Raw genomic sequence first — 15,255 nt, 5'->3', positions numbered from 1 at the left:
ATTCGATTTGTCAATTAAATTGCGTCAGAAAAATTGGGAAAAAATCAGGAATATTCAGCGCATTTCAAATTACATTTTGCACTTAATTATTATTTTTTGGAATATTCGTTGTTTGTAAATAAATAATTGAAATTGTTTAAACGTGATGTTTGACTTCTGATGAAATTCTTGAATATGAATAAATTTGTTACGATTCTGAACATGATTTTTGTGGTGGAAAATTGATTGTTTATAAATCATTTATAGAAAATGCGCGTAATTTTTGAAAATTGCCATTTTTTAATTATTTCATCAAAAGTGAAGTTTCTATTTTTTTTAGATTTTTAAAATGTTTTCTGACCGTTCAATATCGAGATTCAATTTCAGACTTGCGGAGTTTAAATAATAAAATAATGGTAAAATGTCGGAAAAGTTAGGGTCAAATGGGGCTCAAATGGGAGCTCTGATTGCTACAAAAGTAGAAAATCCTTTCACTGAAGAAAAAATAGCCAAAGTACTTGAATATCCTCAATGGAAAAATTAATGAAAACTAAATTTCAGTTCAATCATTCCATGAAAATTGATAGAAATGACAAAAATTCAGGTGAGCATATTCTTGGATTCTCGATTAATTAAAAACTGAAGTGAATTTTACTGAATTTCATTTAATGTCCAGTGAAATCTAAAAATCCATGAATTTTTCCTCTCAAGGATATTCAAGTATCTTCCATAATTTGGTACAGACCACACTATAAACTCAACCATTTTCAATCATCAAATGTGTCAAATTATTCTCTTAATATTCGTTGCTTCTGAATAAATAAGTTGAATTGTTTAAATTTTCTGAAACCTCATTTTCTCGGGCATGAATAGATTTGTTACGACGCCGGAAAAATGATTTTTGCAGTGGACAATTGATTATTTATAAATCATTTACAGAAACCGTTCTCAATTTTCAAAAACTGCCATTTTTAGATAATTCCATGAATCTCCCTCCAAAACTAAACTTGGTAATTTCCCTTCTCATTTCTCAAATGTTTCCAAACTATTCAGTATCGACATTCAAATTAAGACCTGTAAAGTTTAAATAATAAAATAAATACCAGTAAAATGTCCGTAAACTTACGGTCAAATGTGGCTCAAATAACCTCATCTCACCGTAGAAAGACCACCCGAAGCACTTGGATACCCTCACCTGAACCAATGTCAACTTAAAACACTCAACTAATCAAAATATCACGGTCCAATCCGCTGCAGCCACTCTAGGATCTCTCGACGTGTGAATTTATTAATTGTATAAAAAGTACCCCGTATATATTTCACGACCCGGGGAGGGTGAGGGGCGGGAGTAAGGTTGTGGCTGAACGAGGAGGTGAAATGTAACCATGGAGGGGGGGGGGGCAAAACGGTTGGACCAACTGGACACCATAAAAACTCTAAAAACGATCAACAACAACGTCAACACACCTCGACTTTCTCCTCTCCCCACTGTAAAAAAAATCCTGAAACACCTTAATCATCAAATTGGCTCTCTACACCATCACAAATACGTATACGCATATATACACATTATGTATCACGTATATACACAATGGGAATGTCCACGTAAAGGATATAATCCCGATTCATGCGAAATGTCATTGATTATTAAAACGAGTGACACAATAAAACGTAGAAACCCGTTAAATAGAGAGAGAAGAGGAGGAAAGAACAAAAATATATATTCACGTGACCCCATCCGGTCGCCTTTAAACGCCAATGAGACAAGCGTGCGTAAGGATATGGTATAAATAGTTTTCTTTTTTCTCACTTTGATAAAAAAAATGTTAAACGATAAATGATGAATGAGAGTGAAGTAAATGATGGAAAAATTAATGAAACACGGTCCCTGTGGTGTCACGCACAGGCCTTGAGGCCCCTAGAATTAGTGTCCACATCACTGGACCACCGTCCAGGGTCCCACATTGGCTAGCACCAGTCGTCCTCGTCGCTGTCTGAATGCCTGGATCTCGGTGTTCTTTGTTTCTGTCCACCACTTGGTTGGGGCTTGTAACCGTTGGGCACTGGACTCGGTAGTAAACGTCCACCACGACCCATTGCCACAGCCTGCTCGAAGCTCAATGGACAGTGAACAGTTGATGACATACTTGGCACGTGTACACCAGATGCTGTTGATGGACCGTGTGTTGGGGGTAGTACAGCTGTTGGTGGTACATGCTGGGCCATGTGGGGGCCATGAGTCGGGGAGGCATTTAATTTCGGAAAATTTATGTTTGCTGGCTTTAACTGGAGTGTCGATGGCTTATTTGGCGTTGGGGGTAGTCTTCTTCCCTGACCACGACGTGTCACCAGCACTGGGTAACTGTGCTGGTGGGGGTGATGGTGGTGGTGATGGGGGTGACGGTGGTGGGTCGATTGACGTCCACCTATTGGACTTGGACTACGCGATCGCTGCTCGAGGGAGGTTGTACCGTAGTGGTGGCCACGGTGGTCCATACGGTGGACTGGACTTGGCGAACGGGCTGGACTCGTTGAGGCACTCCAGGGACCTGGGGATTTTTTTGGGGCTTTAAGAGAGATGAGAGTTAGAGTGTGTGAATTCTCTAGGTTGCTGTGGGCATGCTGCGGCAAGCGGGCCAACGGGGGTGCGGGCAGCTGGGGTTTGGGGCTTCGACGGGGTACGTCGGCGGGGTGAAGAGATCTGTCGCAAAATGGATGGACGGGTTTTCGTGTGAAATTCCGTAAAAATCGTGACTGTTGATAATTCTTGGATTAAAGTTTCTGTAGGCTTGGCGGTAGTTTTCATGTCGTGGGCTCACTGCAGTTTTGAGGAATTTTGGATTTCAAAATGCGGGATTTTATGGAAAATTCAATGGAAACTGGAAATTTTGGTTCAGTTATTCGATGAGAATTGATAGGAATTGGCAAGATTTCAGGTGAATGTATTCTTGGATTTCCAATTGATTGAAAATTCAGCGTGATTTGGTACTGAATATAAAGTTTTGATCACAAATGTGAGTGAAATTGGATTTTTTTTTCTTCACATTGCAGTTTCATTGGAGTTTTAAAGAATTTTGTAATTGGAAATTGAAAATTTTTTGGAAATATCAATGAAATTGTAGAAGTTTCAAGTAACTGAAAATTCAGTTTTTGAAGTATTTCCTTATTGAAAATTTAGAATTTTATAGAGTAATCAATGAGAACTACAAATTTTAGTAGAATTATTCTGTGTATTTCATACAAATCAGCAAGATTCAGACGAATATATTTTTTAATTTCGAATTAATTGAAAATTCAGAATAGTTTGGGGTACTGAATATTCAGTTTTGATCGCAAATGTAAGTGAAATTGGATTTTTATTTCATGACATTGCAGTTTCACTAGAGTTTTAAAGAATTTTGTAATTGGAAATTGAAAAAATTGTGGAAATGCTACTAAAATTGTAGAAGTTTTCAAGTAATTGAAAATTCAGTTTTTGAAGAATTTCCTCATTGAAAATGAAGAATTTTCAAGAAAAATCTATGGAAACGGCAAATTTCAGTGGAATTAGTCATTACGAATTCATAGAAATTGATAAAATTCATGTGAATATACTCTTGTTATCTAGTATTCAATATTCATGTTTTGATTAGAAATGTGAGTGAAGTAGAAATTTTTCTCCATCACATTACGGTTTCACTGAAGTTTTAAAGAATTTAATAATTGCAAATTCAAAATTTTGTGGAAATATCAACGAAAACTGTTCATTTCAGTTCACTTATTCCATAAAAATTGATAAAAATCAATAAAAAATCTAGCCCAATTTGGTACTGAATATTCATATTTCGTCTTCCATTGCACAGAGATTCCGAATTTCACTGAATTTCCAATCAAATCCCAATTTACATCCAGTCAAATCCATTTTTCCCCCGCTAAATCTAATTCAATGTCATTCTCCTGCGAATTCCTAGTCCATTAACTGCCCACGAAATAAGATTTTTTTTCCAACAGTGCATTTGCTAATTATCAAATTTCCACGTGTACCCTTGAATCTCTTCACCCCATCAAATACATTCACTACAAATATACATAATACAACACTATGCAAGAACTCAGGGTGAAATGGAAGTGTAGGTGTACCATCAGATAACAATAAAAAAGCCCATGCATCTGTCATGTGCGCCAACCCGTGTACCCACGTGTATTCCCCTCGTAAAATTAACTGCAGAGTGTTGATCACTAAGCTAAAGTGTAAACAATGTCGTGTTCCCCTGGAACTTCAATAAAAAATCCCCGACTGTGTTGGAACAGTGTTGTGCTGTCTGAGATTGTAATTCAAATAAAGCAGCAAAAGCTAAACAACGAATGGAAAAAAATCGAAAAATAGTTGAAAGAGAATAGTTATAATGAATCTTTCTCATTTTCTTTTCTTTTTTTTTCGTGAAATAAAAGGAATTACCATCGTCGTAATAGTCGCAGTGGTCGTAATAGTCTGTGTAGAGCGCATAACCCAAAAGAATGAAGAAAAAACGTATTACATCGAGTAAACACAGAGAGCATCAATTGCTTCTTGCGAATAAACCATTTATAGCAAACACATTCATATCAATGAATTGTTCTTCAGTATTTTTCAATAGCACTGAATCACTTATTTTTCATTTTCTGTACACAGTAGATTGGATTTATCGATAAATGTGATTCTCAGCTCACGAGTTTATCACTTAACACACGATAACTATCGCTTTATTCGGGAATTGGTAATTTGGATTTTACCTCTTATTCGATGACGATGATTGTACTGTGAGTGATGGGGTGTGTGTGTGTGCCTTTGAATTTCCACGACATTACTGACTGCATCGCTGAAACCAGGTCCTTCGTGGTAGGGATGATGGTGGTGGTCGAATCTCGCTCGTCGAGATGGTGATGGCGATCTGTGTATTGGTGAGTGCCTTCTGGAAATTTGTTAAGATGATTCATTTGTTAATTGTGGGGAGTCATTGCAGGGGTGATGGATTATTCGATGACTGATCATGTGAAAATTTTGAAATGGTGAAATAAATGGTTAATTTGAGTTGAGTTGAAACTTAAGTTTAAACTAAAAAATGAAGTTGAGTTGAGTCAAATACTCTTCACGTTGAATTGAGTTAATGCTCAGGTTCGAAATCCACTAGACAGTCAAGTTGCGGTAAATTAAGTTATGTTGAGACTCAAGTTGAAATTCACATGAAGACTCAAGTTGAGAGTGAAGTAGAAACTCAAGTTGAAAATAAAATAAACAGTTGAGTTGAGTCACGTTAAGTTGATTTGAGGCGTAAGTCAAAATTAACATGAACCTTCAAGTTAAAAATCAAGTGGACAATCAAGTTGAATCAAGTCAAGTTAATTCACTCAGTTAAAAATCAAGTTGAGTTGAATTATGTCAAGTTGATACTTAAGTTAAACTTTATATGAAGACTGAACTTAAAGGTCAAGTAGAAACTCAAGTTAAAACTAAAAAATGAAGGTGAGTTGAGTCAAGTAGAGCTCGGTGGAGACTCAAAGCAGCGGTTCAAGTTCAAAGTTGAGTAGATGCTCAAGTTGAAAATCCACTAGACAATCAAAGTGAGTCAAGTTGAGTTAAATTAAGTGAAGTTAAGACTCAAGTTAAAATTCACATCGAGACTCAAGTTGAGGCTCACGTAAAAACTAGAGTTGAAAATAAAATAAACAGTTAAGTTGAGTCAAGTTGAGTTGAGCCAAGTGGCGCTCGGTGGAGATTCAAAGTCAAGCTAAATAGACGAATCGTCCTAATGATTAATGATTTAAGGAGAAAATTTCAAGAGTTCATGCTGTCATTTTATGAAATTACCCATTGTATAAACAATTCATAAAATTTCATGAAAAATTCAGATCAAAAGAAAGCTTTATCTATGAAAAAAAATACCTTAAACTTGGTGAGCGTGAATGATGCCTCGGCGGATGCTGCACATGTTGCGGATGAAGCCTGTCCCCTTGCGTCAGGCTCTCCAGACTCCCTGCCCTTGAATCACTAGGTACGATATCCTGAAGGTCCTTTAAACGGAGGAAGAAATTCGTATAAGATGACAATAACTACTCTACCAACACTCTTGATATTTTTTCACAAGGGGGATTCGAAAACCTGGGGCATCGTTGATTCCTTTGCTCGACTTCTCTCATTTCAATTAAAATCTGACGATAAAAAAATTATTCAATATTCCATTTACATTTATCGAGACGCCTTTTGCCTCTGTCGTGACAGCATATTTCGCATTTTCAGAAGAGCATTTCTCACAATTAAATCACTCAATTCCTCTAAAAAATTCTCTAAAACTGATGATTTCATTTCTACAACTTCTGAAGATCGAAATACACTGGTAGTTCACGGATTGTTTCAGCGTCGAAGTAGAGAGCTCAATAACAAAAAAAATCTGGGAAACTAAGGGAAAAGGTCTTGAATACTCGTAAGAATGATTAAAAAATTTCATGCGTAGAGAATGACTTGAACATGCACATGCACTTTGATTGTCTGATTCAGTAATGAAAGGGGATATGTAAAAAAAATTAGTGGTTGCCTGTTAAACTCCTGTGTTCTATCACCGTCAAACATTCAGATACATTACTTACCATCAGGTAGAAACTTATACACAAAAAATATGAAAAAACACGGAATAAAAATCTGGACGACTTGATCCAAATTTTTTCACTCTATTCTTATTCGGGAACGAAAGCAGCTAGGGAAGGGTAAGACTGATCTCTAAGTTGTTTATCAATTATTCTTAATGAATAAAATCACTCTAAGTGTCCCCGTGTTTCTATAAACAGTAACTAGACTCAAATTTCCACCACAACACGATCATTTCTCATTCGTAGATGATGATAACAACATTGTGGTGGAAATACTATTCTCCAGGACCATGTGTACTCTATTGTAACTGTGTTCAACGACTATAACTCGTAATCTAACATTATTTTCACTACCCACAAATAAACTGACCATCTCTGGAGTATCTGACTGAGTTGATTTATCTATAGAGACGATATCTCATCTAGAAAATATACTTCAATTAAATGACGTCTAGTATAGACATAAATCTAACAACAACAAAAAATTCAAGGTACCACCAAAGAAAAATAAAACCACAAAAATTGTTTGAAAAACTAATTGAGCCTTTCTCCTTCATACGAATGCTCCGTAATTGAGCGATAATTATCGATAATTGGTCGACAATTTATGTAAAAAAAGTCATTTTTAAACTGACGAATAAGAACAAAAGGGAAGGTGGTTTTTGGAAGAAATGAATGAAATAATTCAAAGAAAAGAAAATAATCGAAATGATGAGAATGGAAATATCTCTCGTTTCACTAAATTGACTTGATTTGATTGGTTTTTTTTCTTGGACCGAGCCGACACCTTGAGGTAACGGATTGAGGAGCGAGGTGCGTAGGTGTTCTGGTGTTGATAGTACGAGGGTGGTCGGTGATGATGATGGTGGTGATGGTAGTATTGATCATTGTCGGTATCGTAGTATTGATGATGATGGTAGTGGTCCTGGGAGGACTCTGCCAGCAATGGCTCTAACTCGGGGCCACGTTCATCGCCGTTAACTACAACCCCAGACCCACCCCCTCCCTGGCTACTCTCTCCGCTGCTCCCTAGTTTATCGTACTGGTGGGACATCTTCCAGTTCACCTTTTTGTTTCTGCAATCAGAATTTTTGTTTAATTATTGGATATGGTATTAATTGGAGATATTTGGTTGGTTGAATGATGAAACTGAAAGTAATTTCACGTTTAAAGGTATCCGAGTGGAAAGTCTCTGTGATAGAATTGAATTGATCAAGTTGAGGTGAATGTAATACAAGTAGAATGAGAGGTTGACTCAACACGACTTTGGAATCGATTTTGGATATTGAGTTGAGTGGAGAATTCAATTGAAAGTCATGTTTAAAATTGAGTAGACACTCAAGTCGAGTCAAATTGAATTGAGTTCAGACTGAAGTTGAAAATCAAGTAGACAATTGAAGTTGCGTCAAGTTGACTCAAGTGTAGACTCATGTAGACAGTCAAGTTAATGATAATTAATTGAATATAGCGTTGAGTCGAAAGTTACATTGAAAGTCATGTTGAAAATAAAGTAGACAGTCAAGTTGAGTCGAACTGACTGAAGTTTAGACATAAGTAGTGAGTCAAATTAGTAACACACTCATCTTGAATCAAATTGAGTTAAACTGAGGTTCAACTTTCATATGGAGATTCAAGTTGAGAAACATTGACTCAATTTTAGACTGGAATAGACAGTCATGTTGAAAATAACACACTTGAAGTGATTTATACTGAAATTCAAGTAAAATCCAAGGTTGAGAATGAAGATAACATCCAAACAGACTCCGGTTGACTCAAGTTGAGTTAAGTTCAACTCAAGTAGGCAGCCAAATTAAAAAACACGCAACTTGACTCGAGTTGATATTTAAGTGAAATTCAAAGTTGAGAATAAAGTTCAGATTTACATAGACTCAAATTGAGTCAAATTGCATTTCAAGTTGAGACTCAAGATTTTCTGCTTTCTGTCTGCAGTAAAAAAACGCATTATTATTTTTAAAAAATCCATTCTTGCAGAGACTTTCTGACTGGAATACCTCCGAAAGCCATCACAACTACTTTTCAATGACATTAGTTAACATTCAAGTAGAGATTCAGGTTGAGTCAAGTTGACTTAAATTCAACTCAAGTACTCAACTTGACTCGAGTTGAGATTCAAGTGAAATCCAAAGTTGAGAATAAAGTTCACATTTACATAGACTCAAGTTGAGTCAAAGTTGCATATCAACTTATGACTCAAGATTTTTTGCTTTCTGTCTGCAGTAAAAAAAAACCGAATTATTACTCTTAAAAAACCCACTCTTGCAGAGACTTTTTCTCTAGAATGCCTCCAAAACCCATCACAACTACTTCACAATCTCATTAATGGGAAAAAGTGATGATAATATATTTAATGCTGAAAGTAACTCGACAGACCTGATGCTACGCTGACGCCTTTTCTCGGCAGCAGCAAGAACCCCAAGGGCTCCCTCTTCCTCTTTGCCCTCCTTCGTAGCCTCAGTCTTTCCATCGACACCCGGTGGCTCAAGACTGTTTAATCGGCTTCCATGATGATTACCCGTGTGATTAACCCCGGCCATGTCCATCAGGCAGTTGAAGAAAGAAGAACGCTGTTCGGACGTGTCAAACCCGTGTCAGACTCGGCACATTTGTTTTTCTTTTCATCATTTATGTTTCATTTTGCTATTCAATTAGGTATTCACACGCATCACTGCCATGGTCCACGACGTATGTACAATGCACATACAGGCTTTCACCGTTTCCAACACGGACACTTGGCTTCCGTGTGCATTCAGCATCAGTCTCTTTCTCGCCTCAGTCCATTTGTTCACATTCCTTTTTTTTTATGCGTGTACAATTCACAGGAATTATTCACTCGTTCTTGGATTAATTAATTCTTGTGCAACATGGTGCATTATCGCATGATCAAATAGATATTGAATGCAGATACAGACAGGAGAAATATGAGAAACTGGAGCGAGATTGAGAAAGAGACATTCCACAGGTAAATTATCGTGTAAAAAAGATATCGTGTAAAATTATTGGTCAATTTTTTCAAAACCTTTGCTTGAAACCATGCCACAGATAGAGTGTCGTGGTGGTATACTGTGCAATGTGTTATCATTGAATATTGAAGTTGGAAATGAAAGCATGAGTTCACGATTGAATTGATTTTTTAAAAAATTATCTTGTGAAGTCAAATTGCGAAGTGGATGGGCTCACGGAGACGTGAGAATTCTCAATGGAATTTCGTGCAACTCATGTGAAATTTCTACGTCTCAGTGAATAGTTAGAAATTCAATAAATATATCGTTTAAAGCCTGTATATGTTTGTTCAAACAGCAAATTGGAAATGTTTATTTGCGTGACATAAATCTGTGGACGTTTTTGTGTGATGCGTAGTACAATGGTGATTTTAATAGAATATGTAGAGTAATATAATCATTGACAGACTGAATTAATGCAGTTTAATTATTTTAAGCATGCAGATTGAAACTGTTCATGGATTATCATCGATTCCGGGATTCGATCGATGAGGATCCACGAAATTTCGATAAATTAGTCAAGTCCAGTTGCGCACGCACAAACATTACACTGATAGAGCATTTAATTGCAGAATTTACGTAATTTTTTGAACGAATTTCGTGTGAAAAAATCATTTTCATGGCGAAAATGTGTTTGAAAAATTCTGATAAATTTCTATCTGTGCATTATCATCAATTACCAAAAGAAAGTACCAAGCCGATACCAAAATTCACAAACACAGCTGGCGTTCTATAGGAAACTCCCTACCTTGTACGCACACATAAACTTGATAATAAAAATGATCAAAAATACCATTCAAAACATGCCTAAATATTACAAGTGGTCAATGTGATAAATCGTATTTAGCAGAGTAATGATTTCCTGATTGTTAATCATACTTCAACTCGAGTGAATAACGTGAAGTGAAGAATAAGTGATAGTAATTTCGATAAATCCTCAACCCAATGGAATCAATTGGTGTTTTAACACGGATTATCGCCAGGGGGGTGTAATTCAAAATAATTGTCGAGTGTGTCAGTGTGTTGATGCATTAGGAAAGATCAAGCGAGGTCTACTCATAACTCGAAATAAATAATAATCTATCTATTCTTCAGGTAAAAACAGTTCCTCTAAACTACTCGAGGTGATAAAATATTTTATGCTCAAGTCAGGGAATGTTAATTGGTTTTAATCAGCACAACTGAGCGATTTGACATGAGCAAAATGGATAAAAAGTATCTAAGTTCGATCTAGCATCGTTCTAGGAGTAAATTAGTTCAACTAGGAGGTTTCAATCTTTTTTTTTGGGAGAATCAGATAGTTAATTAGATTTTTGTCTAGGGGAGGGGGAGGGGTTGAGGCAAAAGGCGAACTAGCTTTCGCTGCGTCGAATTTTTTTCAATTCCAGCTACTGAGGCTCTGGCTAGGTGCCTGGGTTTACGGTCTTTCTTCTTTTTCTTTACTTACACCGCATTATTTTCGGTAAAATGTTGAATCGCAAAGGAAGAACGAGTTGATACCAGATGGTTGTATACGAATTTTACGATTTTATACATTAGTCTGGGATTTTTGGCATTCATTTCTCGAATGGGGGGGTTTAATGTATAAAATTGTAAAATAGTCAGCTGGATATCTTTTGAGTGGAGAGCACTATTGAAGGAGGTACCTTTTATCAAAAAAGAATACATTGAGTTTTGAGGGGTAAAACTCAATACCATCTTCATTGACGGATTTGCTAGAATTATTAGTCTATTCTATTGAGGTATTAGTAGCTATTTCGAGTGTTCTAGGGGAATTCATGGGTGATATGGGTTTTGTGTAGTTCAGTGGTGATTGACGTGATGATGGTGATTAAGGGGAGACTACTAGGAGTTTTAAAAGTCGAGGGGTATTGGAGTGAGATTTTTTTATACATTGAAGGTTGATTATATGTGTTTAAAAATAAATAATTAGTGCGAAAAAAATTATTTAAATAATAATTAATAATTATTAATAATTTTAATTGTTGGTTGTTCGTTTTCCCCGTAGACGCTTAAAATGTTTAAGATAGTCCTGGGCCTCCAATTTTTGAGCTACAAATGTTTTTTTTTTTTTTTCAAAAATTGTGAGAAGATGTGTACAATATCAATTAGCCAGAAAACTGTTTCTGCAAGAATCGAAAATATATTTCAAATATTTTGAGGATCATTTTTTTGGCTATTTTATATGAATTTTCCCATTTTTTTAATGAAAAAAAAAACGAAATTAGCTGTGTAGGAGTCGATTTTTTAAAAAAACTAACTCATAATTGCTATTGTACACTTTTTATTTTCAAAAATTAAAAAAAAACCTCAGTACCTCAAAAATTGAAGGCCCTGGACTATTTTAAATATTCGAAGCGTCTGCGGGGTAAACGGATAATAAACAATAAATTTTTTTGCACTAATTATTCGTTTTTAGATTTACATAATCAATCTTCAATGGATGATAAATCTCGCTCCCACAGCCCGCGAATTTTAAAACCGATGGTAGTCTCCCCATAAAAAATTATGAACTAGAGAAATTGGATGAAAGTAAAAATATACATCGTAAATGGATGATTTTACTCGGATGTAGCGAATTTATCTAGTTTTACAAGGTAAATGAAGATGTGTTATTAGTGCAGAGCTGGACTGTGCTAAACACAAGATTATCAAAATTTTTTGGACAATGAGAATTTTGAAATGGGCGATGTGGAGGACCCGAATTTCTAACTTACATTTTTTGGATTTTTTTTGTTATAAAAAGTGATGAATTTCATTCGCGAACTTCATTCGAATGCGAAATAGCTGAAGTCAAAGATCTTATGAATATTCACTGTCATCTCTTCAAGTGATGGTTTTCACACGATTACTCTACTTATTTTTATTCCCAACAAAGTTTATCGATTTTTAAACTTTGTTTTGGTTCAAGTCGATTTTGACTATCAGTCAGGGTTCAATGAATATCTCGGAATCGAAGGAAGATAGCAAAATTCTTGTTATGACCTCTTTTGTAGAGCGAGTTGAGAGCTACAATAAAGGCTATTATAAAAATTTCGCTATCTGCCTTAGATTCGGAGATATTCCTCGAAAACTCAGCTGAGAGCTAAATCGACGTGAATCGTTCACTCAAATAATCAAAAGCAAATTAGCATTAGTATTATTTCAACTCTTGACAGGAATTTGAAGTTCATCACATGAAAAATCTCAAAAATATATTCGGATATCCTCAACGCACCCAAAGAAACGAAAAAATCAGAGTGAAAGGAACATGATAGTGTGAAAAAAACAGTTGAAAGTACTACCGCCTGGGCTGTTGGACTTTGCCCGGCACTATCGTTATCGTTAGTCTGAAAGAAATAGAGAAGAAAAAAAAGTATAAAAGTAAAGATGAATTCGATAGAGAGTATGCGGAGGGCTGGGCAATCATTTCTCTTGCTCGTATTGGGCTTCAATGTTTCACATGATCTTTTCAATTTGCCTTAATTATACTTAAGACTCCAACTATGGCCTAAGTTCTCCTAGTCTATCTAGACAAATAGTTCATATGTCATATCGTTTCTTTACTTTGATACACATTAAGTAGTCTCGTACTTCCGTCTCGCGGAGGTGAAAAAATAACGGGCAACACTCAACACACATTTTCTATTGTATATTAATCATTCACAACCCACATTTTCCTAGCTATGTAACTCGACGTCTCACGATTTTTTCCTATTCTACTGAATTAATGTGATTAATAAAAATGAATGAAAAAACGTGATGCACTGAATAATTATTCGATAACATTTCCATTTTGTTCCTAAAAAATGACACACTTGAATTTCCAAAAATTTGTGCACATAAAATTCACGTTTTTTTCAATGACGAGAGATCGACGTTTACTATAATACACGGTCAATCTCACATTGAGATGAACTGAGAGAAAGAATTAGTTCTGCCGGAAAATTATAGGTTCCCCTGAGATCTTTTGTCGTGTTGAATCAATTTACTTGTCGACAAAACGAAAGTTTCCACCCAAATATGATAATTTTCGTAGTAGTAATTGTTCTCGTGAGACATTTATGTCATTCGGGTAAATACATCCGTTCTACAGAGAATTATATGAGGCTCCGGTTTTATCAAGTGAATGTTATTGAGTAGTGTATATCTTTCTTGCCGAAAATTGTGTTATTGGCAAAACTAAATAATTTCGAGGGGACAATTTTTTTGAGAAAAAAATATTCTTTCCTCGTCAATGTGTTGTTTCTGTGGTATAAACCTGTGGAGTTCTCTCAGATCAAATGATTGTCGTACAATAGATTATATTTTTTCCTCCCAACAGTTCGAATTCTTCTAGGGATATTTCTGATGATCACGACCAAAATGTGGTTAATTTTCCTGAAGTAAATCTGTCCCATCAAATTTTCGGCTGAGCTAATTTTTTCTCTCAGTGCAATTTGTAAAAATAATCGACTAGTCGTTCTCCATCATGAAATATCGAATGAACGACTAATGATTTCCGTAACGAAACCACTGATTTTTCACTTATGAACAGATGTATCTCTCATTCAAGGGATGGAGGGAATGACATTGAATGAAATATCGATGACAACATGATTCTCCTCTCCTTCGACCTACTATCGAATGACTCTTTAGCACTACGATATATTCAGCACATCAGTGAGTAACATTTTGGGACGAGGAATCAGGATGCTAATTAACTCTCAATAGTAATTTGATGTGAAAACAGTTGCTAATGCAACTGCGGTTTTTATTGTTCGTTTTGTTGAGAATTAATTGGGGGATTGGGTGACTAGACACTACTGGGATGACTCACATCGCTAATTTCAATGATTATCCTCGCATCAGCGATCAATTCCTACGATGAAGAAGCCAACAACATTCATTCGATTTTTTCACGTCATGTTTCATTCAGAAGTAATTGGTTAATTCGTTGAACGGAAAATTATTTTCATACTTCTCATATTTTTATCATTTAAAAAAAATTCAAGTAAGAGTTGCATATGAATTTTCAATGTTATGAATTTGAATTTAAGGATATCTAAGTACCTTTTACTTTAGTTTGGTTCAGGCCACACCATAGTTGAACCATTTTCAATCATCAAATTTGTCAATTAAATTGCGTGGTAACAATTTGAAAAAATCATGAATATTCAGCGACATTCAAATTACACTTTACACAGCATTATTATTTTTTCAAACATTCGTTGTTTATAAATTATTTATAGAAAATGCAAGTAATTTTCAAAAATTGAAATTTTTTAATTTTATCATCAATTTTTCTCCAAAAGTTGACATTCTAATTTTTTTTCAGACATTGAAAATCAGTCCTGCAAACTTTAAATAATAGAATCATTGTAAAATGTCCGGAATCTGAGGGTCGAATGGGGCTGAAATGAAAGCTTCGATGTTCGACTACAAAAGTAGAAAAGTATTTCACTGGAGAACAAATAGCCAAAGTACTTGGATATACTTAATTCAAGATCAAATCGTCCATGAAATCTTTTATTCATTTGGAAATTCAATAGAATTGTTTTTTTTTATGTTGAGCGATCTATCGATATTCTAATTGTAGCTTAAATTGTAAAGCTCATTGTGACAACAAAAGATTCACCAGAATTTTCTGATTGATTGAGTACACTAAATCCCTAAAGAAGGAATGAAACATGAC

At 35.4% G+C, this 15,255-nt stretch overlaps 1 protein-coding gene across 1 annotated transcript in view; it reads right to left on the bottom strand.

Annotated features, from left to right (window-relative positions):
• Positions 1-686: 686 nt before the first annotated feature.
• The window catches only part of LOC107035647 (voltage-dependent calcium channel type A subunit alpha-1), a 108,037-nt gene continuing 93,468 nt past the window's right edge, over positions 687-15,255 (bottom strand). Inside the window, 8 exon segments of the mRNA XM_015253169.1 lie at positions 687-2,528; positions 4,418-4,450; positions 4,732-4,910; positions 5,882-6,009; positions 6,953-6,955; positions 7,370-7,658; positions 8,974-9,167; positions 12,887-12,931. Of these exon segments, the coding sequence (XP_015108655.1) occupies positions 1,948-2,528; positions 4,418-4,450; positions 4,732-4,910; positions 5,882-6,009; positions 6,953-6,955; positions 7,370-7,658; positions 8,974-9,167; positions 12,887-12,931 (1,452 nt within the window). The 3' untranslated portion in view covers positions 687-1,947.

This window comes from Diachasma alloeum, unplaced genomic scaffold (genome assembly GCF_001412515.2).
Source record: "Diachasma alloeum isolate Michigan unplaced genomic scaffold, Dall2.0 Dall_scaffold_00199, whole genome shotgun sequence".
Classification (NCBI taxonomy): domain Eukaryota; kingdom Metazoa; phylum Arthropoda; class Insecta; order Hymenoptera; family Braconidae; genus Diachasma; species Diachasma alloeum.
Note: the sequence above shows the minus strand (reverse complement) of the source record. Positions and strands in the feature narration are given on the sequence as shown.